The sequence below is a fragment of the Scylla paramamosain genome, chromosome 5, assembly GCF_035594125.1.
Source record: "Scylla paramamosain isolate STU-SP2022 chromosome 5, ASM3559412v1, whole genome shotgun sequence".
Taxonomy (NCBI): Eukaryota; Metazoa; Arthropoda; class Malacostraca; order Decapoda; family Portunidae; genus Scylla; species Scylla paramamosain.
This window is the reverse complement of record NC_087155.1, coordinates 27,702,556-27,727,555: the sequence shown is the minus strand read 5'-3', so window position 1 is coordinate 27,727,555 and position 25,000 is coordinate 27,702,556. Positions and strand designations below refer to the sequence as shown.

Below are 25,000 nucleotides of genomic sequence, written 5' to 3'. Positions count from 1 at the left end.
TGTACTATTTAGGAAAAGTGTGTTATCAGGAGATACGTAAGGCCAGTTGTGATTCCCTATCCAACATGAGTGTGGGGAAGGGATGTAGAACAGGGTGCACTGTTGTATCGTGCAGCAACACATGGGGCGAGGAGCGGCGGGGTCCTGGTATCTTCGTCTTGGCAGCTCTCCTCTATACGATTTACTTATGTCTGAAATAAATAAATAAATAAAAATTACTGTCTCCAATATATTTTCAACAACTCAGTAATTTTTTGAACCAACTAAGAACAAACACTGAGCCGTGACAATCCCATCTCTCTGTCATTCCTACACTAACACCTTTCCTTACCTTACCGAGGTGCCATGTCTTATTTGACGTGGGCGACCATGGAACACCACACTAACACCAACACAACCATATTCACAGAAACGGCTGGTGTTGGTGTAGGTGTACGAAAAATGTAAAATTATTCCTATGCTGGCTGCTATGTATTCGTGGGTTGAGAGAATCCGAGGCTTCGATGGTTCGGGCCTGTGACGCCGACAGGACATTGGGACGTATCGTACGGCCATGCCTATACATATATTCTCGCATTGCAGCTTTCCATACCTACCTTTGTGCGGAAGCTTGGGAGCTGATGAATGGTAATGGTGTGGGTATGAATGAGGTCCTTTTTCTGTCTGGAGGAATACTTGGGGTCAATTATGTCTTACGTCTGGTAGGTGACTAATAATCGGCTTGGGCGTCGCCAAGCCGCCAAAGAAGCTCCTTTTACTTCTACTCAATTTGCTCAAAGCCATTTGCTCCCGCTACTACCTTCATAGGACACTTCCGCCACCTGACTGGCTGTCTCGTCGAAAATCGAAACAAAATAGTACAGCCTCTATTATCGTGCAGCGATAATCGTTGAGTAATCATCGTAGAGCGATAATCGTGATAGTCACACCGAGCAAAACGTACTTTAATATGGACGTTGCATTCACGAGTCGGGGTGTCGAGAGATCTTGATGCTGGCACTCACGTGAATTCATACACATTTTAGTATCCTCAAGTGTTTGGGTTATTTAGGTGTTGGCTCCTTGTTCTGGTGTCGGGTTCTCTGTTCTTGCGATACTCGTGTCTATCGACCTTTTCATCACTTCGTCTGACCTCAGCGTTGTTGTGGTATCACAATGGATTATTTTTCCACAGGAAAGCTACGTGTCCTGTACAGTTTACGAACGTGGACAGAAGCTGATTTACAATTACTGAAAAAATCATGCATGTGATGTATCTTGGAAATGTACGGAAGTTTTCACTGTATGATGTGTATCTAGAAAAGTTAGCGAGTCCTTTTTTCAATAATAATAAATGCTTAAGACAACGGAGAATTTAGAGTCAGTTTTTGTAGTTTAGCTGTATTTATATTTAAAATTATTTTCGACATTTATTTATTTTCATTTTTACTTACTTTTTTATGTGTAGTTATGTAGAATTTCTGTGAAGACACCTGGAGTACCAGCACTAACTGATCATTTGAATGCTTCAGTGGGCAAGTGGCAACACATACCTGGGTGAACGAGAGTGTGGCTGGTGTAGGAAGACTGGCTGGCATTACACTGATGAATGTGAGCTGCGAAACTACACATGATTATTACTGGACAACAATCATGGTGCAGGAACAGCTGTCATAAGTGCTTTATGTATAAGGGAAACCATTCATTTTAGCTTTATTACTCTTATCATCATTATTTATATTACTGAAGGAAGGTTGTCTACGAAACTTTCCCTTTCCTGGTACATAAATAGATAATAATAATTGCTATTTTCATTATTATTACTATTATTATTATTATTATTATTATTATTATTATTATTATTATTATTATTATTATCATTATTATTATTATTATTATTATTATTATTATTGTTGTTGTTGTTGTTGTTGTTGTTGTTGTTGTTGTTGTTGTTGTGAAGCCGTAATAACATTTACAACGATAATACAAAAAAGACTGGCTGATAAATTCTTATGCTGCAGATGGGCTAGGTATACAGTCAGCCTTCTCTCACAGATTGGTTGATTGATTAAAGTTATGGCACCGTCTGGAATGGAGGACCGAATATCGCGAGGAAATACAAACTTCTGTCATGCCCTTGCAGAGGAGGTGCTTCTCAGCATTCCCCTGCACATGACACGGATCAGTAAATGTGGCACTGTCGGTGGAAATTTGACATCTGTCGTAGCTCTCCTATTTTCCAGAAGCAGCTTAAAAATGACTCCCTTTTTGACATGTACGTATCTCAGAATGTAACTTTCAAAGGCCAGTCAGATTTATAGTAGTGGGGAGAAGGGAGAGCTGTAAGTGCACATGTGAGGCAGACGGTAGAGTGGGGCGATAATTGGTCTTAGGAGTGTGCTTGTGTTGCGCAGATGTCGATTTATCATTTTAACAGGAAATCAACTTGTTCTTAATGAGACATGGTATAACAAGGAAAGTAACCCGTACAAGTACTTACCTGTATGTTACATGGCAATTGTGATACTACTACTATTACTAGCACTACTACTGCTGCTGCTACTGCTGGTGCTATTGTTGATATTACTAATACTTATAAATACTACTGTTCCGGATACTATTACTGATGGACAATGAAGATAAAATACCAAAATATATAGTACTCATATCTTAGTAAATCTGTAGTTTGTTCATATTAATAGTAAACATGTGTTCAATGGTTTTATGGGGTTTAAGTACTTCTGTATATGCATTTGGTTAAAAGATAAAGATACTTTGACTGATTGACTACTACTACTACTACTATTACTACTACTACTACTACTACTACTACTACTACTACTACTACTACTACTACTACTGCTGCTGCTGCTGCTGCTGCTGCTGCTGCTGCTGCTGCTGCTGTTTTTACTATTACTAGTATTATTACCACTACTATTACTACTGCTACTACTACTACTACTACTACTACTACTACTACTACTACTACTACTACTACTGCTACTCCTACTTCTACTCCTACTACTACTACTACTACTACTACTACTACTACTACTACTACTACTACTACTACTACTACTACTATTCTGATCGCCATGGAAATCCAAACGCGCACTTACTGTTTTTTGTAATCTAACATAGCAGAGCATTTTGATTACTGCAGGCCCGATGATGTTAATAATGTAAGACCACAAAGAGCTGTCGTCATCAGCGACAGCCAATGACAAAGGGAGGGTGTGGGCGACGCTCACAGTTGACAGGTAGCATATATGAGTCGAAATGAAGGTGCGGGATGTAGAGGTGCCCGGACCTTTGCAGCAGGAGGTGAGTGACGACATAGAGGACACATGTCGAGTCACTATTTGAGTAGCAGACCTCTAACAGTATAACAACTATAATGGCGGTTATTTACGTTGATTGTAGTATAAACCTTAATTTGCACCTATCACTCTCACTCTATCTATTTATCTGTCTATCTACGTATCTATCTATCTATTTTTTACTTATTACACTGAATTCATATTACCAATGATGTCATGAAATCCATAACACTTTAAATAAGTTCTGATAATTACCGCCGCTTTCAGTGTAATTCCTGAAACTGATAGAGCTTTCAGAACATTTCTGTTTAGAAGGGATAGGGATTTCGCGTATTAACTGACGTGTACAAAAACTTCTTGTAAATATCCTTAATTATAGCGAAACATAGCAGGGCATGGAATCACTTTATTTCTGAATGGTGAACTCAGGTAAAAAAAAAAAAAACTTGGAATGGGAAGAGACAGGAATAACTGAGATGGACGAGGAGTGACAAACCTAGATGAGGGAGTCTGCAACTGAAGCGCAGCAGGTGATTTATTTATTTTTTTCAGTTGGACATGGAAAGCCACAACCAATAGGCTTTAATATGAACATGAAGGAAACGGAGGTGGTTTTTGACCACGAAATAAAAGTAAAGGCTGAAATAACTGAGTGTCAACGAATTCAGAAGATGTATTTAGTATAAATATAGATAAAGAGAAATAAAATAAAGTAGGGATGGAATAATTTTAGTGAACAAAACAGTGTCATGAAAAGTTCTCTCCTGCTATCACTGAAGCGAAAATTTTATTGACAGTGCATTCCATCATATGAACATGATACTGTTAGTAGTCGGAACTAGAAGTCTTACAAAACTTCAGGATTGCCAAAGGAAAATGAATGAAGAATCGTTCATGGTGTGAAGACTTAAGATAAGAGCATCATGTATCAGAAAGCATTCAAAAGTCAGGCGAAAGAAGGCAGACCATGAGCACAACTAGATGGGAAAAAAAAGTTTTCTTTGGAGATGGTTTGGAACAGAAGGGTGGCGGTGGTCGAGAGGAGGAGTTTCTCCAGAAGTTGGGCATTTTCTACGATCGTTGAGAGGCTGAAGATAACTCACCATGCTTTCAGTTATAAGTCGGGAAGCAGCGGGTCACTTTGTGCTTGCCGCGCCAAAGGTTTGAAGGATTTCATGACATCACTGGTTACATTTAATTACACACACACACACACACACACACACACACACACACACTGTGAAATAAGATACTTATTTGTATAGCCTTGGAGAGACTATATGCATGTTATGCATGCCAAGGTTACTTTACTCTCGACCTGTGGAGCAAATACGTATGAGACAGCGGAGCAAGTTAGAACAGAGCAGGTGTGGCTTCACCTTAATTAATCACTCGTGTGTAGAAATGTATCCCAATAAGACTGAATAAATAAAACTGAATAAAAAGCAATACTGTACTGCTGATGCTGCCGATGAATTTTGCGATATTAAGAAACGTCACTCTCAGCTTTCGCGCTTAAGTCTTCGTCTCCTCAGGTGCTTGGAGCGCTGAACGTTTTTCCATGCCCTTGTGAGCGAGTCTGCTGCGCCTCCAGCTGTACGAAATTGATAATTTTGTCAATTCAGAACGTTGGTATCGAGCGGAAACTCTAACAGCATAACTTAGAGTATCCTAATATAAGAAAACGTTTCCATGTTAGATTTCATCAGCATAACTCCAAAACCGTGACCCATCACACCCACACACGCATACACGTACCTGCATACAGACATATTTTCGAACACAGTAATAGTAGTAGTAGTAGTAGTAGTAATAGTAGAAGTAGTTTTAGTAGTAGTAGTAGTAGTAGTAGTAGTAGTAGTAGTAGTAGTAGTAGTAGTAGTAGTAGTAGTTTATTGACAGAAAAAAACCCTGCAAGAAACACAAAAAGAAAAAAAAAAAAAAGAAAAAAAATACATGTCTTTTTTGTTCAGCTTAAAAAGGAGCACAACAGGATCGTGCAGAAGACTAACTGAATCCAATCTAAATACTAAAACATAAAAAAATATTGAAAATGTCACACATACTGTTTTAAAGTACGCAAAATAAATAATGAAAAATGAATTTATTAACGACAATAACAACATACCTTAAAACCCAACTAAGGTAAAAACTTAAAACTCTAAGATAAACCAAGATAAAAATTTCAAACCTAGACAAAAGAAAGTAAAATCACCAAAGCATTAGAATAGACAAGCTGGCGTAAACTAAAATAAATCATTGAGTTTGAGACCGCGTAAAACCACCAGGAGAGAGAGAGAGAGAGAGAGAGAGAGAGAGAGAGAGAGAGAGAGAGAGAGAGAGAGAGAGAGAGAGAGATGAAATAACGAGATCAAATAAAAACAAAATTACTAAAATAATGAAAATCATCATCACTAAATTTGTTGAATATATGTGAAGAGACTTAGCAATCTCATCAACAGATATCTCATGTGCAATACTATTATCCATAACTCATCAGCACTTCATGGCCATAGCTGCACGGCTCATGCAGGTAAATTTCTTCATTTAATAAGTCAATAATACATTCAAATATCAACATGGGTTATGTCTCCAGTATGGTTCTGATAAAGGATAGTCTATGAGTATAAGTACCATTTTTTCAGTCTGTACACTGGCAAGGTCCTATGGACACACTCGCTCCTCACGCGGCGCGCGGCTCCATCGCCCCACCTCCACTTGAAGGATGTGGGACGTCACGCGGAGCCTCGTGAAGGATTTCCTCTTATAATCAGGGATATATGTCTTTGTTTCATATATTTTGTGTGTTGTCATTGATGAATTTAATTCTGTCATATATGTGCTAATTTCCATTGTCAGCACATTGTCACATATAATTTACTCTTTTTTCTAACGGGTTCTCTTCCTCATCTCCAGCCATTGATCTTTATATGAAACGATATCCCGGCGTATTTGCTTCTCGACAAAGGTGGCACACAAAGTGGAGCGGCTTACTCACAGATTGTAATAAGGGTATATCTGCTTCCACCATATACAGGATTATACTAGTGTTTTTTTCGAATTCCTTATAAACACTTTATTAATTGCTTTTTAATGTCTTTCGTTTTGTTTGCCAGCCACTATTCTGCGCTGCATAGCAATGATGTCATTACAGCGGCATCAAACATAATTTTCTTATAAATGTAAGCCAGCATCTGCATGTTGCTCGCACACAGTATAGAGAATTTGTTCACTACTTACAGCTTCACTGGCGGTCTCGTGGCGCGCCACGGCTGTATCACACCTGGCTGATTCAGTGAACCACGCCCCGAGATACAAATACTTCGACGTATAGCTCACCTTTAATCCTTTTTCTTGAAAAATAATGCCTATCACAATCCTTATCATTAACTACAATAAAAAAAGTTTTCTTTAAATTAATTTCCATACCACTTTCTTAGCAAAACTGACAAAACCGTAAGTTTTTTTTTTTTTTTTTTTCACACATCTCTCGATTCGCTGCGAGTATCACAGTATCATCCATTAACAGTGGTGCATGAAGCTTCCCAAGAAATCCATCAGTTGGTACTATTCTCTTTGACATTTTTACCATAAAGTCAACATATATTAGAAACAATATACAGCTTGTCGGTGCTTCCTGTCGAACACCAATGGATGCCTCCATAGTCGCTTACTTGAGAATACTCTTAGTACATTTTCTTGATTGCCCGAAGCATCACTCTCCCTCATCCCGAGGCAGCAAGACACTCCACGAGCTTCGACCGGGTGACCCGATCATAAACCTTAAAAAAATATATAAATAAAACATGTAACATATTTTTCTTATACTTGGCAGTCACACAAAAGCCTCAAAGTCTGAATTTGTTCTGCACATTCTCTGTGCTTCTGTGAAAATGCTTGACATTTATTCACATCGGACCAAAGTTTCAGTCTATTTTGTATCATGATATCGTAAATTTTTGCATGAGTGTTCATAATACATATACCTCTATAATTATTGCATAATCCTCTGTTACCTGACTTAACCAATACAACCAGTTTACTGAAATACCAAACAAATGGATAACTCAAGCCGTTAAATTCTGCACTAAGTACACTCAACAGGAAAGATAGCCACGATACCGGTACACACACACACACATACACGCAGGCTAGCACTATGACGTTCCATTCCCCACAGCGGTGTCTCGCGGAACACGGAATGGCTCGACCAGTGGGAGAGGTTCTGGAGAATCCCAAGGTGTTGCGTGGCCTGACGGAGAACCCTTCCTCCTTCAGGTGACACGGCTTTCTTTCAGCTGTGGATATTTATGGTGGGTGACTTCACCACCGCCGCTAAGTAGGTGGTGACGTCTCCCTGGTAGAGTCTTTTGCTGCTGCTCCTGCTGTATGTGTTTGTGTTATTGCGAGACACGCTGGCCAGCAGTGTTCCCAGTGTCTGTGTGTGTGTGTGTGTGTGTGTGTGTGTGTGTGTACTGTTGTTGTTGTTGTTGTTTTTGTTGTTGTTGTTGTTGTTGTTGTTGTTGTTGTTGGTGGTGGTGGTGGTGATGGCAATTTTGTTAATGGTATCACTTTGTTGTTGTTGTTGTTATTATTATTATTATTATTATTATTATTATTATTATTATTATTATTATTATTATTATTATTATTATTATTATTACTATAACTATTGCCACTATTGTTTCTAATGTTACCATTACTACTATTACTGAATGCCAGGTTTTAGTGCCTGAATGTGATTTCATTGCCGATAAAACGATGGCAGCTTACGCGGTTGTTATCAGAAATCAAGTAGGAGGATTGTGGGATTTGAGGGGTTTGAGAGGGGAAGTGATTATGTCCACTACAATGATACTGTGTTTCTCTTTTTCGCTTCCACCTTTTGAATATATATATATATATATATATATATATATATATATATATATATATATATATATATATATATATATATATATATATATATATATATATATATATATATATATATATATTAAGGTACATACTTCGGGATATGATAGTTCAAGTAATTCTAAGTCGAAAGTACTCTATATACACATGCAGTGTTTTGCTTTATTTTGCGAGAAATTAACGTATAAGTTGTGTGTTGCTGGAGCCGCTCGCCTGGGTGGACCTCCACCTCCTTCCTTCCCTCCTCGGCTCGCTAAGTACTCCAATGGCGCCGCGCGGCATTAAGTGATCATTTTTTTTTTGTGTACAATCTACGCAGTCAAAGCCTTACAGGAGACAGTCAGCAAATGACAAATTAAATTTTTGTATGTGTCAGTGAAGAAAATGTACAGGTAACACAGCAATACAGTTGTTGTTAAGTGCTAAGGAAACCCAGAAGATCACCAGTAGAACGGCCTTGACGGAACCTATACAGGCGATCAGATAAAAGGTTGTGAAGGGATGGATATTTTAGAATCTTCCTGTTGAAGATAGATCCAAAAACTTTAGATAGGCAGGAAATTAAAGAAAAAGGACGGTAGTTTGAGGGATTAGAACGATCACCCTTTTTTAGGAACAGGCTGAATGTAGGCAAACTTCCAGCAAGAAGGAAAGGTAGATGTTGATAGACAGAGTTGAAAGTGTTTGAATAGGCAAGGTCCAAGCACGGAGGTACAGTTTCGGAGAACAAAAGTAGGGGGCCATCAGCTCCATAAGTCTTCCGAGGGTTTAGACCACTGAAGGCATGGAAAACATCATTGCGAAGGATTTTAAAAGGTAGCTTGAAGTAGTCACAAGGTGGAGGAGAGGGAGGAACAAGCCCTGAATCATCCAAGGTAGCGTTTTTAGCAAAGGGTTGAACAAAGAGCTCAGCTTTAGAAATATATAAATATATGAGATGGCAGTGGTGCCATCAGGTTGAAAAAAAGGAAGAAAAGATAAAGAAGCAAAGTTATTGGAGATATTTTTGGCTAGGTGCCAGAAATCTCGAGGAGAGTTAGATCTTGAAAGATTTTGACACTTTCTATTAATTAAGGAGATTTTGGCTACCTGGAGAACAAACTTGGCATGATTCCGGGCAGATATATAAAGCACATGAGATTCTGATGATGGAAGGCTCAAATACCTTTTGTGGGCCACCTCTCTATTATGTATAACACGAAAACAGGCTGTGTTAAACCAAGGTTTTGAAGGTTTAGGGCGAGAAAAAAAAAGTGAGGAATGTACGCCTCCATGACAGACACTATCATCTCTGTTATGCGCTCAGCACACAGAGATGGGTCTGACACGGAAGCAGTAGTCATTCCGTGTCAGAGTCATCTCTGTGAACGGTCTAATTAGACTATTGATTTATAAACTGTGTGAAGTGATCCAGAGTCCTTACTTTTTGAGTTGTAACTCTAATATCATTCAAGGTAAGTACCTTGTGTCTCCATATACCTGGTCCATCGGTCCCTCCATCGTTGGAAATATTTTTAAAAGTGCTGCTCCAGAACAGCTACCAGGTCGCGTTTCTTCTTAGGATTCTTGGAGCATCTTCCTCAGCTTAAGAAAATACCAGAAGTCACAAGGAGTCACGTTTAGACAATATATAGGAGGCTTGAGGCACCGGGGGAATTCAGTGCAAAGAATGGGCGGGGTCAGTTGCCTAACTCCCACAGGTCCAGTATATATGCCCCTGATCCAGGGTTTCTTGGCAGAGTTCTGAATTCCTTAGTCAAGTTTGTTATCCTTTTGACATGATTTTTTTTTTTTTTGTGGTTTTTGGCTATTTCAAAAGCTGAAGATTCCGCTATGGCGAACCCGGTACCCTCAAATGTGATGCTAAATATTATAACGTCAGCAATTTTACAAGGAGACTGAGATGCAGGTCATTAAGATAAGCACCACGCTCAAACATGCTGAAAGCTTGCTAAGGATGCCACTGCTGAGTCCCCTTACCGCAGGTTTCCTGACGGAGCGCTGGTCACGGTGGCGGCCGTCCAGTGGAGGCCTCACATCATCCTAAACACTGACGCCGAGGGCCGCTACGTCGTGACTGGACCCATGGCTAATATACTCAATGTTTTTGCTCAAACAATGAACTTTACGTAAGTAAATGTTATACATGTACATTACATCTTGGGCCCCAGTGTGGAGTGTGTTAGTGTTACAGCGGCTCTGTCATGTTCGTACAGATACAACGTGGTGTCACCACCAGACAGTGCGTGGGGTGCTGAGCTTCCTAATGGTACCTGGACGGGAATGATGGGGCAAGTGACGCGAAAGGTGAGGGCCTCTGTACTCGTGGTCGTCCTAAACCTAAAGGAATGTGAAGTACCAGGCACACCTCACCTTGTACCCTATTCGCTTCCTTATTGCAGAATGGGCAGATTCATTAGTCAGAAACAAGACCTGTGACAGAAATTATCATTAATCTGAGAAATTTATTCATTAATTAGTATTTCCTGGAAAAGCCAAGGATACTGACTGACATAATTTCAGGCCGTACCTGTGCATCAGCTTCAATCTGTATTAAGTCTGGTGCAAGACTTAATCTTGCACCAGGTGCCTCCTCTAACTTTCTGTGCTCATCGTTTCGGCTGTGAGAATCTGCGAGGGTGTTAGGTTGGTGTAGGTGTAGGACGTCTTGGTGAAGGACTTCCTCCTGATTCCTCTCAGGTTACATTATTAAGTGAGCACCTCATGACTAAAGCAATAAGTTAAACTTAGATGAATTTAGATGTATATCTTAATTGTATCTGTTCAGGAAAGGATAGGGATTACATCGCTGATAGGAAAGTCTTTAAGTGTTATAAGGGTTAAAACAAGGGGATATAAGCAAAATTCTTAGGATCAGCAGCCAGGATAGAACAAGAAATAACGGGTTGAAGCTTGAATAAATTAGGTTTAAGAAAGAGATAAGAACAAATTAGTTCTTAAATAGAGTGGAAGATGAGTGGAAACGACTCAGTAATTATGTTGTTTGTGCTAAGACATTAGGGAGCTTTAAGAGAAGATTAAACAGGTTTATGGATGGGGATGATAGGTGGAAATAGGGTGGTATATTTCATACAGGAACTGCCACGTGTAAGCCTGGTCGCTTCTTGCAGCTTCCCTTATTTGTTATGTTCTTATGTTCTTGTGAAAGATGAGCGGAAGAGCTTTGGCGGTGAAGTGAACGTGAATGAAACAAAATTCTTTAGGAATGTGTTGGAAAGCATTGGATATACAAAAGGAGAGCCAAATGAAAAAAAAGTAAATATATATACATATATATATATATATATATATATATATATATATATATATATATATATATATATATATATATATATATATATATATATATATATATATATATATATATATACTTTTTTCCACGTGACCATGATGTTTTCCTGAGGCACTGGTTACAATTTTTGTTTTTGAAAGGCAAACTGTGGCTGATTTTTTTTTTTTCGCCGTTATTTCCTTCTCTTAAGTTACTGGGGATTCCTAAAGTGATTTTTTTCTGTTTCTATTGAGGTTGCTTAGGATGCTTAGGAAAAATCCTGAAACACGAATACTTTCTCAGATAACGTTTTCCTTGGACAGGAGGCTGACATCGCTCTCGGGCCTTTCGGAATCACTTATAACAGGGCACTGAGGGTGGACTTTACCGAATCCCTATTCTACGACCCTCGAGCAATTCTGTCGATGAAGGGCACCCCTGAAATCAACCCGTGGGGTTTCCTGTTCCCGTTGACGGGGACAGTGTGGTATGTGGTGGCGGCGGCCCTGGCGGTGGTGTGGCTGACCACATTGTTGGTGGGACGCCGACCCGGAGAGTTGGTTTCCCTGAGATGGACTGGGGAGGTGTTTCTGCAGAACGTGCGGGTCTTCCTTAACCAAGGTGGGTTGATGTTGTGTGCGGGGGAGGTGGAGAGAGGCTTAAAATAAAGAAGTAAGATCGGTAGTCTCGTACCGAGTGTTGAAGGTCTCGCTTTGTATTATATTTGAGAAGGTGACGATGCTTTATTACTATTCTCCCTTTGTTTTGGCACTACTTTCTATTGTATCTATATCATATTTTCACGTTTGGAGAAATATTCTCGTTCTGAATCACTTGTTTTACGCTGATGATGGTTGTTGATGTTGTAGGCTTGACAGGCATCGTGCTCGGACAAGGCGGGCTGATGGTCCTGTTGTCGTGGGTAATAGTGTCAGCCGTCGTGTTCTGGAGCTACAATGGGGCGCTCATCTCTCTGCTGGCGGTGCGCAACATCCCTCAGCCCATCCAGACTCTGCGGGACCTGCTCGACGACCACTCCATCACTTTAGTATTGCTTCCCATGACTATTCTCACGGACACTATATCGGTGAGTTTGTGTGAGACGAGGAAATCCCGCGAGCAGTAACTTGTGCCACCTGTGTAGCTGCTGCTGGTTTGCTTGAAGAGTTTCGTACGTTTGATCGTTTTGGAACTTGACTACATTTCGGAAGCCAATATGATTTAATTATTTCATGCGTAAAGGAAGCTGCTCGAGGGCTACAGAAGCTGAGGAAGAAACATCTGTTTAATCGCTGTTCCTAAGAGAATATATAAATAGATAAATAAGTGGGTAAATAAATAACGATGATAATAACAACAATAATAATAATGATGATGATGATGATAATAATAATAATAATAATAATAATAATAATAATAATAATAATAATAATAATAATAATAATAATAATAATGATAATAATAATAATAATAATAATAATAATAATAATAATAATAATAATAATAATAATGATAATAATAATAATAATAATAATAGTAATAATAAGATAAAAACAGATGCAAAAAGTCAGTTGAATTGTAAAGGGGTTCTAATCTAGCTGACCAATTTATTTTTGGAGATGTCTTGATGCTGCTCTCTAGAAATTTAAGTTAGAAAGAGAAATAAAAGGAGAATCAGACAGAGAGTTCCAAAGTGTGAGGATGGAAGGAATTAGGAATTAGGAAACTGATCAGCTTTTTGCATTAGTGAAATGAAGATAACAAAGCTGGTAGCAATTAGAAAGTTATGTACACTTCTCTTCGTGTTTTGTCTGTAGAAAATGAAGTCCGGGGAGTTTCGAGAATTGCACGAGTTGAAGTTTGTGGGTCGCATCAGATACGAGCCGCCCAAAGCCTTCAAAGGGCTGCTGGAAACCAAGGTGCGCACCGACCGCTACTCCCTGCAGTCCACCAGCCTCACGCTTGACCTCCTCATAGCCGACGATTTCCTCAAGACACGTGAGGGCGAGTGTGCATTATTCTTGATAAAACTTTTGAGGACATCTGAAAAAAAGTAATAATAATAATAATATGAGTTTCTTTTTTTTTTTTTTTATGCACTTTGCGTCTCCAGAAAGCTGCGACTTTTATAAGACAAGACAGACTTTCTTCACCACTTCCCATTGCATAATAGGTCAGAAGGACAGCCCCCTCTTTGCGGCCATCAACCACAGGTTCGTGCATTAGACCAAGGATCCGGGTAAATCGGTACATGTGGGAATAGTGACAAAACTTGGGAAATTCAGTGCCTATAAAAGAGGCATTACTTCAATTGTTGAGTTTTTTTTTTTTTTTATGGATATTTTCCTATAGACAACGTTCACTCATTGTTATCGAATGCATTTAAGCATATATGTTACTTTTTCTATATACTGGAAAGAAATTTCTTTGGTCATTACAACTACTGTCGTGATCCTGTCCGAGTTGGTGCTGGCAGGGTGCGTGCTGTGGTGGAGTCTGGGCTGTATCTGCACTGGCTGATGAAGGAGATCCCTGCCATTACCAATTGCCGCTACACACCCTCCATCATCACGGTCAAGGAGCCGCTGTCTTTCGCTAACCTCTGGGTAACATGCTCGTCATCCTGGCTGTTGAGACAATGTTGTTACTGCACATAAGCTGTCGGATAAATGAGATCATCATTTTATGATGTCTGTACTATATTTGTAATGACATCTCAGCATATTCTTTTCCGCTGGTGGTGGTATGTTGCTGGAATAATAGTTCCATCTTTAGAATTCAAATCATCTCATTCATGCAGCAAAATATTTTTCATAAAAATGGTGGTTAGGATGATTCGTGTATAATATTGTATGTGACAAGGACGCTCCTTACTCCTGCAGGGGTTGTTCTTGGTGCTCGGGGTGGGGCTCCTGCTGGCAACACAAGTCTTCTTTTTGGAGATGTGCTGTTCACCAAGGAAAATAAACTCACCATGAAAGCATCGGGTATGTGTATCCTGCCCAAACATGGACCACAAACGCCTGCACCCTCGCTACCCTACCTCGAGTGTTCATTGAGTTTTCGGCCCAACAAAAGGAGGGGAGACTGGAGCCCGCCGCGGCTAAACACTTTCGTATATGCTCCAACAAATAATGCACTGCTGGAATCCTCCCAACGTTTTGTATTCAGTTCAACAGCGACTTTTGGTGAGTGAGGATGGTGCCTTCCGGCAAAATGAGTGAAGCTGAACAACGGGCAGTGAAAAAGTTTTCCGTGATTCAAGGGAAAGCACCAAAGTTGATTTATGAGGAGTTGAGGACAACACTATGGGACAGTGCCTAATTCTATTCCACTGTCAAACGTTGGGCTGCTTTCTTTCAACAAGGCCGAGACTCGTGTGAAGATGGCCCCGAAGTGGTAGTCCATCAACTGCAGTCACCAGGGAAACTGTGGCCATGGTGGAAGGCAAGATCATGGATAATTGCCAAATCTCAGTGCCAATACATTGCTTCTTAACTGGGGATTAGTAATGGATTCGTTGTTACCATCTTATACGATCACCTCAACCTTTCCAAGGTGTCTGCCTGATGTGTCCCGAGAATGCTGACGCCTTAGCAGAAGAGGAACTGGATAATGACTTCATGTTGACCGTCATAAGAGTGGACCCGTAGGATTCATGGCCCGAATTGTAACCCAGAATGAAACATGTGGTTCCTCACTTCGATCCGGAAACCAGAGCCAGATCTAAGCATTGGGAGCATCCCTCTTTTCTGATGTCACGAGGATTTAAGGTCACGAAGTCATTCCGGGAGCTCATGATGACTGTTCTGGGACCCTGAAGGGATCCCCTTCATGAACTTCTTAGATCATGGTTACTCCATTAATGGACCATACTACGCTGATCTACTGGGGGAAGCTTTGGGAGGCTCTGCTTGAGGAATGCCGAGGGAAAGTGACTCGAGGTGTTCTTTTCGCGCAGGACAATGGTCCTGCAAGAGCATGGTGGCCATGAACAAAGTGGTGTCCTGCAGCTTCGAATTGTTGCCCCATCTCTCTTATTCCCGTGACCTGGCTTCCTTTGACTTCCGCCTTTTCCCACACATGAAGAAGCAGCTGCAGAGTGTCTCTTTCGCTGATGACGAGGAGACCAAGGAGAAGGTCATGGAGGTTTTGAAGGAACTCAATCCACCATTCTCCAGGGAAAGATTTTCGCAGTAGAAAATGAGACTGGAGAAGTGCATCACCGTCAAAGGCGATTACGCTAGTAAAAAAAAAAAGTAAGTTGTGTGAACCTTTGGTCTATTTTTACTCCTTCTGGGTTTGGCCGAGAACTCATTGATCACCCCTAGTATCTCATTTTTGCATTATCACACTGTTCACTCGCCGGTCTTCTACACAACGCACTGTGTTAAGAGGAACTTATGATGTGTTCTACTGACTATTAGAATCGTAAATAAATATGCAATATAATACAGATTCTTATCATGATTCCCTTTTTATAAGTTGTAGCTGACGGTTAAACAATGATGGTGATATTAATAAAGATAACTATAATAATAATAATAATAATAATAATAATAATAATAATAATAATAATAATAATAATATTACTGTAACGAATATTGCACTAAAGAACAACAGCAGTAGCAACAGCAACAGTAGATGCAGCTGTAGCAACAGCAGCAGGAGGAACAACAACAACAACAACAACAATAGCTACTACTACTACTACTACCACTACTACTACTACTGTACATTCAAAATAATTACCCATTATTTTTCTCTCATCTAATTACGTCATCATGAAACAAAACCACACCTAGTATTACTACTCCTACTTATTTTATTTTTTCACTGGTAGAATAAACTGTTGTAAGTAATCACATTGTGTTTTTGTCTCTGTAATTTTTCGTATTTTTAATGTTTTCTCTCACTTTTTATTTGTCTGTCTTATTTTTCGCGTTGCTATTGGGTTTTTTGGTTATTCCTCGTTTTCAAATTGCATTCTTCTTTTTGTTATTCTTCTCATTCTTATCCTATTTCCCTTTCTGTAGTAATTTATTGCATTCTCATTGTACAATTTTTCTTCACTCACTGTTATAGTACATACGTACATACGTACTTATTCTCTTCTTTCTCCAACAAACTGAACACTGGTGCTGCTACTCTGCATTATGAGACTTACCATATATGTCATAAAGACTTTCATTTTATTGTTGGCGAGGGATGACCGTGTGGATACCGTGCTTGTGTGTGCGTGTGTGGGAAAGTTAAGGAATTTGGTGCACATTTCCCTCCGCAGAATTATTAAGGCACAAAAAAAAAAAAAAAAGAAACTCTTACTTGGCTTCATACAGTTTCAGTGGTCTTTCTTAATTCTCTGATAACCTGAGAAGATCTTAGACTTGGTTGAGTCGTACATACCCAACAGTTTGTCTCTTTCAATCTGAGGAGGATGTCCTAGATACAATAATAACAGGAAGGACAAAAAACAAACTTCCTTTTACATCAAACGGACTACCATTGATTAACCAATAAGGGAATCGGCATATTAAACTTTTCTTAGCCGGTGGGACAATAGGCCGCAAAGTAACGTCTGCTGATAGTCTAGATTGTGCTTCAGCTGCTGTGCATAAAGGGACAGACAGATACCTACATAAATGGATAGATGAACAGGCAAATTTGCGGATAGATAGATAGATAGACTGATTGATAGATAGATGGATGAATAAACAAATAGGCTGATAGATAGATGGATAGAAAAATAGATAGATGGACTGATAGGTAGATAGGTAGGTAGATAGATAAATAGACAGATAGATAGATAGATAGATAAATAGATTGGTTGATAGATATGTAGGTAGATAAGTTGAAAGATATGTATATAGCTTTATAGATAGATAAATAAATAGAGATGTAGATAAAGGGATATATAAACAGATAGGTAAATACATACATGAATAGATAAATAGGTAGGTAGATGTATAGATAGATAAAAAGAAAGATAGACAGATAGATGGACAGATAGCTAGGTAGATAGATAGATATACACATATATACATACATCCATACATACATAGGTAGATACGTGCATAGATAGTTTGAGTGGTAAATAGATAAATGAATAAGAAATTATGCGTGAATGCGTACAGGAAAAGGTCACCTACTAATTTAAGTAATTATCGTATTGGCAGTTCACTTTACCAAGATGGACACTTTGAAGGTCTCGGATCCGGCGACGTTTGTTCTCATGTGAATATATCATCACAAGCTAATTAATGTTACTAGGCAATTATCGCTGTGTAAATGGGAAGGAGTCTGGATATTATCTTGATAGTCACACACACATACACACACACACACACGTACACACACAGGCAGGAACAAAAAGAAATTGATTTATTTATTTATTTTTTCCGTTGTTTTTTTTTTACCAATGTTCATGATGGCTACTTTTCCTTTTTTCCTTCTGCGAAATTTGCTCCACAACCGCAAGGCAAGTGAACAACATGATCTTTATTGTCAAGAAAAGAGAAAATCAATTGAAGCTCCAGTAAAACTAGTCATATAAACTGGCACTGAGTAAAGATCCGTAATCGTAATACTCGTAGACAGCTGTGAAATGAAGGTCCTTAACTCATGTAACTGTGTCGCTGTATCCTTTGTCAGACCTGTATCTAATACATGTACAGTAAAAGAGCAGAGTAATAAGTGTCAGCACCTTAAGAAGCTTGCTTCAAAACTGTCCAGTGAATGAATGTTGGCATTAATAGGAAGACATGAGGTGTGGACCAGTGAAAATATTTGTACTCAAGAATACTGGTCTCCTTCACACCTTGCTGCGTGTGCGACAGGGCATCAAAACTGTTATTGCTGCTGTTGCTGCTGCTGCTTCTGCTTCTGCTGCTGCTGCTGCTACTACTACTACTACTACTACTACTACTACTACTACTACTACTACTACTACTACTACTACTACTACTACTACTACTATTGCTACGACTACTGCTGCTGTTGTTGTTGCTGCTGTTACTTGATGGGTAAGGTGTGCAGAGCGTTACAGAGCAGATTTTGTTGTTCTCTCAGGTGTGATTGACGCCTGTATGTACCATATGTGAAAGGTTTGTACGAATATTTGATTAAAATGAGTCCAAAATGAGTTAGTTAAATGTATGCAAGACTGTCCGTATTGCAAGACGAGTGACATTTACATTCTAATTGTCATGAAAATTTGCACGCACCCTTTGTGACATGTTTCTTCATAAATTAAGCAGAGACTGTTTTGGTTCATGTGAATCTAATCACTTCAATAATGTAAGAACACCATGAGCCATCGTCATCTGCGACTGCCAGTGACAAAGAAAGGGTCATTTGTCTGGTGGGGGCGACGCTCATGACTGACAGCATATAATGGGGCAGGATGAAGGCGGGGGATGTAGAGGCGCCTGGACCTCTGTAACAGGAGGTGAGAACACGGAGGACATATCGAGACACCACAGCTACTTAGCGTCACTTACTCTGGCTCAGTCATGCCACCAGGGCACTCGCGATTATGGTTACGTTGTCAGTGGGCGACGCTTAGTCGTTGTTTAGCCTGTGTACTTCTGTTTTGTTTTAGAACCTGTGGCGAAAAGACTTTGTATTCCTACGAAAATCTTTCTCTATTAATAAGATACCAGATTATACGGATACAAGTGATGCCACAATTTACAAATAAATCAGAGTTCCAATACGAATACATAGATTTTTATAGCAAGACATGAGTCAAATAGCGGGTGAGACCGTTGCCCAGTGACAGAAGGAACTATGTTCGCGTGTCTTCAGATGGCAAAATTACCGTGCCAAGGTCCATGGCACGGAGTGTAGGGAGGGAACACATGATTTATAACTTTATGGTTGTGATAGCGATGATACACTGCGAGTACTTGCATGTAACATGACTTGAGTGTGATTTTGCATGTTTTTGTGTCGCTCTTTTCATGTTAGTTTGTGTTAAACACACACACACACACACACACACACACACACACACACACACACACACACACACACACACACACACACACACACACAGAATAAACATCGTCATGAATTTCCACTTTTTTAAATTTATCATTAACTGTAGTAATTGTACATTATGATACTTTCTTGGACTTATCTTTCAGGTTTTAGTTATGATAACAGTTTTAGATGCTGGTGTTTCTCACGTAATTTTAGATATTATTTTGGGACTGGCATCTTCATATTATATATATATATTTTTTTTTTCCTTGGCCAGAACCTGTCTTGCATTCCACCACTGGAACGACTATGATGCAAAGGTGTCATTTTTAAGCAAAGCAGACGTGGCTTCACTAACTAACTGGGTAGAGAGGCAACGGAGCAGTACATGTGTTGTGGCTCGGCAGGTGTTTGTGGGCAGTGACATGAAAAGACGTAGTGTGGCGCATTGTTGTCCAGATCCAATAAAGGGTTCAGGTGTGTCGTGGTGGCCAAGTGTTTGTGGCCTGCTTTATTCAGCAGTCAGAGAAGAAAAGTTTTGGCAGATGGATTTGCATTTTTAAGGGAGTATCTTGCAGTTTCTTATTGCACAGTGATTTCATCACGATAACGGCTTCTAAATGAGGATTTACGTGCTGTTTTAGTAAGAGGTCTTCTTTCTTATTCCTTCAGCTCTTTGCTTAAAAATTAGCACATCTAAATTTCCTCCGGTAGACATTTCTATACTTTACTTACAGTCTTCATCGCCAACTTTAGCTGTCATATGTTCCATTAACCAACCTGTTGAACAAGCTTCAGCTCTGCTATAGCCACCGTGAAGATGCGCCTAACGTTCTGGATTTTTTCGTCTCCTATTGTGAAACTCGAGTCCTTTATATTTCTGCTAGAAATTAGGTCAAATAATATACAGCATATTATGTCTTACATTTTTTTTTTTTGAGATTTCTTCATAAATAGAAAAAAAAAAAAAATGTCGCTCCGTATCTTATCTGTCACCAGGACTTCTGGCACCGAGCTGAAGGTGTAATTGATCTTCTCCTTCTTTCTTTCGTCTGCTGCATCCATTGGAGTCACTGTCATCTCTGGTATTTCTAGTTCTGAAATTTTTGTTTTGAACTCTGCTGAAAAATCAGCACTGGATGATTCTGGGTTTATCTGTCACTCATCTTTCGTCTGTATCATGCCTCTTAATGAAACTGCATTTATTTTCTGTCCACTTTAGTCTTGATCCTCACAAGGTTTATGGTCAAGGTGGAGTCCTTCCTGCTGTCTTCCGTATCCTGTGACGCAGGTTTAGCTCTTGTTCTCCTCAGATTTTGCTTTCTGAAAATAGAACAGTTGTCACGTCTTCAGATCATAACAACAGCCCGGCAACTCTTGCCTGAATTCAGCCTCTCATAGTGTGAAGTTTTCATGCCCAGTAAAAAGCTTTTCCTAATCTTCTCGTATGCAGATGAAATAAATCTTTTTCAATGACATGGACACAGGACCTAACTTCTGACCTGCCTGTAATTTCTGAGAGTAGCAAGGCACACCATAATCATTGCCTGAAAACCCAATTTACATATCATCTCGACATATGTAAGGTTCCACACAACCATCTCCTCTTGTTTAGTGGCACATAACTATACCCTAGTACCTCTACTCGGAATATTCTTGGGGCGCCATCTACTAAAAACCAGAAGTGAAATGAGATTCCCTATATCATTTCCTGGCAAAATGTATTCCATAGAGTTAGGTGATGTGTGTCATTATCATGCAAGAACAAGAGATACATTGTGTCTTCTATGAAACATTATTTCAATGGCTACTGCTTTTTTCTGAACTCGCTAATACCTCCTGTCGTTTCGCTGCGTAAGACTCTCACTCGTTTAGTTTACATTATACAAAAAGATCATCACCATGACGTGTGTGTGTGTGCGTGTGTGTGTGTGTGTGTGTGTGTTCTGAGGTTCCATTCCCTGCAGCGGTGTCGCACAGAACACGGAATGGCTCTGCCGGTGCAAGAGGTTCTGGAGGATCCCGAGGTGTTGCGTGGCCTGACGCAGAACCCTTCCTCCTTCAGGTAACATGGCTTTCTCCCAGCTGTGGATAATTTTGGTAGTTACACTGGATAGGTGGCGATGTCTCCCAGATAGAGCACATAGACCTCCTGTATGAGTGTGCATTAATGTAGGCCTCACCACTTGTAAGGCCACCTTGAAGACCTTGGAGATATTGAGGTATTCCATGATGGAGCCACAATCACCCTGGACGGAGAGTGTCAAGATTGAACAGGAGTGCAAAAATATTCCACTCTTGATATCAGTCGAAGTAACTTCTTATGTGTAGGCTTATTTTTGTTAACATGTGTTCTAAAAATGCGCATAGCGATTGAATTAAACATAACGCTGAGGAAGGCGAGGTCATAAATGCAATGGTGTACAAATATCTATTAGGCTTTGTTTAATTTATTTATCCTGATTGAATTAGAGAAGCATTCCTTCTGCCTCGGTAGTACAAGTAATGTGCTGCTTTTGAACGTCTATTTGTATCAGTTATTTAATTATCCATGTCACTGACATCTATCACATTGTTCGCAAAATAACTCAAGAAATGGCTTCATCTTATTCTTTATAAATTTGAATCATCTAATTATCTCAGTCCTAGAGAGTCTTATCGACTTACTATTTATTGTTAATCAATAACCTTACAATGAATATCATTGCTAATCAATATGTCCGCTGCAGGTTTCCCGATGGGGCGCTGGTTACGGTGGCGTCCGTCCATTGGCGGCCCCACACCGTGCTTACCACTGATGCCGAGGGCCGCAGGGCTGTGGCTGGACCCATGGGCAACATGCTCACTGTTCTTGCTCATACACTAAACTTCACGTAAGGAACGAATGCGCTTTTAACCCTTACGGCGCAGTGCGTAGAGATTAAGCCTGACAGTGACCCTATTGCGTGTGCAGGTACAACGTGGTGACACCACCGGACGGTGCGTTTGGTGGCCAGCGTCCCAATGGCAGCTGGACTGGCATGATGGGCCAGGTGACGAGTAAGGTAAGGGTTTTGTGCCCGCGGACATCTGATGAAAATGTATTTCGATAGTGTTGCACTTTTTTTTGTCCTTATTGCAGAATGGGAAAAAGATCCGTTAGTCAGAAACATACTGTGATAAAAATTATCTTGAGAAATTTACCACATAGGAAAAGATTTCCGCTGGTATGATTGAAACATACGAGTATACGCGTAGATGGTTGCATTGCGGTGTTCCAGTGTATCAAGGATAACACTGTGGCCATTACGAGTGTGGGAGATGAGCAACATAGCAGCAATGTGTTCGGATTAGATCATTCTAGATATATGTAAATAGATGTAGACGGAAGGAAGAATAGTGGGAAGTCATTCACCAATACGACTAAGAAGAGAGGAACAAACTTAAGATACATGTAGTAAGCGCATGTGCTGAAGGTTTTAAGAGAACGCTGGAAAGACAACGCTATTTTTTTTTTTTTTGTCGATGCGATTGTTATTTACGAGAATGATGAGTAGGAGGTCAAAGTTTTGTATATTATTAATTGCATGCTGAATACCTGAATAATTTCCTCTTCATTTAGCTACATATTACATCCTTTATACACTCTTGGCTTAATATTTAAGAAAGATTGAATTACCTTCTTTTTTTCATTTTATCAGGAAGTTGACCTCGCTCTCGGGCCCTTTGGAATAATTTACAGTCGAGCAATGGCTGTGGACTTTAGCGAATCCTTTTTCTACGACGCACGATCAATTCTGTCGATGAAGGGCACCCCTGAAATCAACCCGTGGGGTTTCCTTTTCCCGCTGACGGGGACAGTGTGGGGAGCGATGGCGGTGGCCCTGGGTATGGTGTGGCTGGCCACACTGTTGGTGGGGCGCCGACCCGGAGCCTCTGTTTCCCTGAGATGGGCTGGGGAAATGTTTTTGCAGAACGTGCGGGTCTTCCTTAACCAAGGTGGGTTAATGTTGTGGGCGAGGCAGGTGGGGAGGTTTGAAATAAAGAGGTAAGATCGGGAGTCACGTACTGAGTGCTGCGGATCTACCAGTAGTACTATTCATAGGATGGACCTATGTATTGAAAGAGAGGAGAAAGAAACTCCTCTTGTTTTCCTTGTGTCTGTCTCATTTTGTGTTTATATAACACTCGAGAACAAGTATGCATAAAAAAAAGAAAACTAACGAGCCCAAATTTTGTTCAGTTTGTCACTGGCTCACAATGTAGGGTTGGCGGACGTTGTGCTTGGACAAGGCGGGCTGATGGTGCTGCTGTCTTGGATGGTGGTGGCAGCTTTGGTCTTCTGGAGCTACAAGGGTGCCCTCATCTCCCTGCTGGCTGTGCGGCACATCCCACAGCCCATCCAGACTCTAAGAGATCTGCTTGATGACCATACCATCACTCTAGTAATGCATCCCATGACGGTATTCACGGACACTGCGGCGGTGAGTTTAGGTGAAGAAAGCCTTACGCAAGAATGATTAAGGTTACCTTTTAAGTTGTTGCTGTGGCTGCTGCCTGTATTGGCAGTGATGTGTTTTGGTGGTTCTCGTGATTACATGAAAAAATATTACATAATAGAGATGATTTTTTTACAAGTCATAATACCGAGATAGGTGGATGTGAGTTCCTTCCTTCAGGTTTTCTTGAAACACTGCTCTTCGTGTTGTGCTTGCAGAAAATGAAATCTGGAGAGCTGCGAGAGTTGCACGAGTTACAGTTTGTGGGCCGCATCAGGTATGAGCCTCCTAGCGCCTATCCTGAGTTGCTTGAAACTGTGGTGCGCACTGACCGTCATTCCCTGCAGTCAACAAACTTCCCCCTTGACCTCTTGATTGCCGACGACTTCCTCAAAACAAGTGAGGGCGGCGAAGCAAGACGAGACTACATTATTTTGAGTAAAATGTATGGGTACAACAGACAACCAATGATGAGTTATGTTCAGACGTACCTTCCTTGCGCCTACAGAAAGATGTGATTTTTACAAGACGAGGCAGACTTTCTTCGCCACCACCCATTGCATGATAGGTCAGAAAGGCAGCCCTCTCATTCCGGCCATCAACCACAGGTTCGTAAAAACCCGTGTCAATTGTGCGTTGTTATGGCCACACAACCCTTGACACATAGATCGTTGATTACCTACAAATAAAGAGAAGCAATAGCATCGTTCAAAGTTTGGTAGATTTTCCTTAATGTGTCACCTCTTTCTTACCCTCTTAGACAATATAAACCATGTTCATTAAGCACCAAGAAGACTTTTAGAGTGCGTGGTACCTCTTCACTGTAATGACAAAACTAGTCTGGTGACAGTGCATCTACGCCTCTGAACATGTTTGTGATGACTCGCCAGGGTACGTGCGGTGGTGGAGTCTGGACTGTATGTGCACTGGTTGATGAACGAAGTTTCGGCCATCATCTATTGCCGCTACACGCCCTCCATCATCACGGTCAGAGAGCCGCTGTCTCTCGCCAACCTCTGGGTAACTCGCTGGTC

General features: G+C 40.3%; 2 protein-coding genes across 4 annotated transcripts in view; both read left to right on the top strand.

Annotated features, from left to right (window-relative positions):
* LOC135100345 (glutamate receptor ionotropic, delta-1-like) overlaps positions 1 to 25,000 on the top strand; it is a 73,690-nt gene that overhangs the window by 34,540 nt on the left and 14,150 nt on the right. The window contains exons 1-8 of one of the 3 annotated variants that reach the window (XM_064003176.1): positions 21,460 to 21,553; positions 22,218 to 22,361; positions 22,442 to 22,532; positions 23,169 to 23,466; positions 23,734 to 23,951; positions 24,185 to 24,365; positions 24,475 to 24,574; positions 24,857 to 24,986. The exons of the other annotated variants lie outside the window; for them this stretch is intronic. Of the exons in view, the coding sequence (XP_063859246.1) occupies positions 21,477 to 21,553; positions 22,218 to 22,361; positions 22,442 to 22,532; positions 23,169 to 23,466; positions 23,734 to 23,951; positions 24,185 to 24,365; positions 24,475 to 24,574; positions 24,857 to 24,986 (1,239 nt within the window). The 5' untranslated portion in view covers positions 21,460 to 21,476. Of the gene's footprint in view, positions 1 to 21,459; positions 21,554 to 22,217; positions 22,362 to 22,441; positions 22,533 to 23,168; positions 23,467 to 23,733; positions 23,952 to 24,184; positions 24,366 to 24,474; positions 24,575 to 24,856; positions 24,987 to 25,000 lie in introns of those variants that run through there. 3 annotated transcript variants of the gene reach the window in all.
* LOC135100343 (probable glutamate receptor) lies at positions 7,285 to 15,870 on the top strand. Its single transcript, XM_064003174.1, has 9 exons — positions 7,285 to 7,577; positions 10,199 to 10,342; positions 10,430 to 10,520; positions 11,829 to 12,126; positions 12,375 to 12,592; positions 13,323 to 13,503; positions 13,619 to 13,718; positions 13,982 to 14,111; positions 14,388 to 15,870. Exons 1-9 carry the CDS (start codon positions 7,459 to 7,461, stop codon positions 14,481 to 14,483), a joined length of 1,377 nt encoding a protein of 458 aa, XP_063859244.1. The 5' UTR covers positions 7,285 to 7,458; the 3' UTR covers positions 14,484 to 15,870.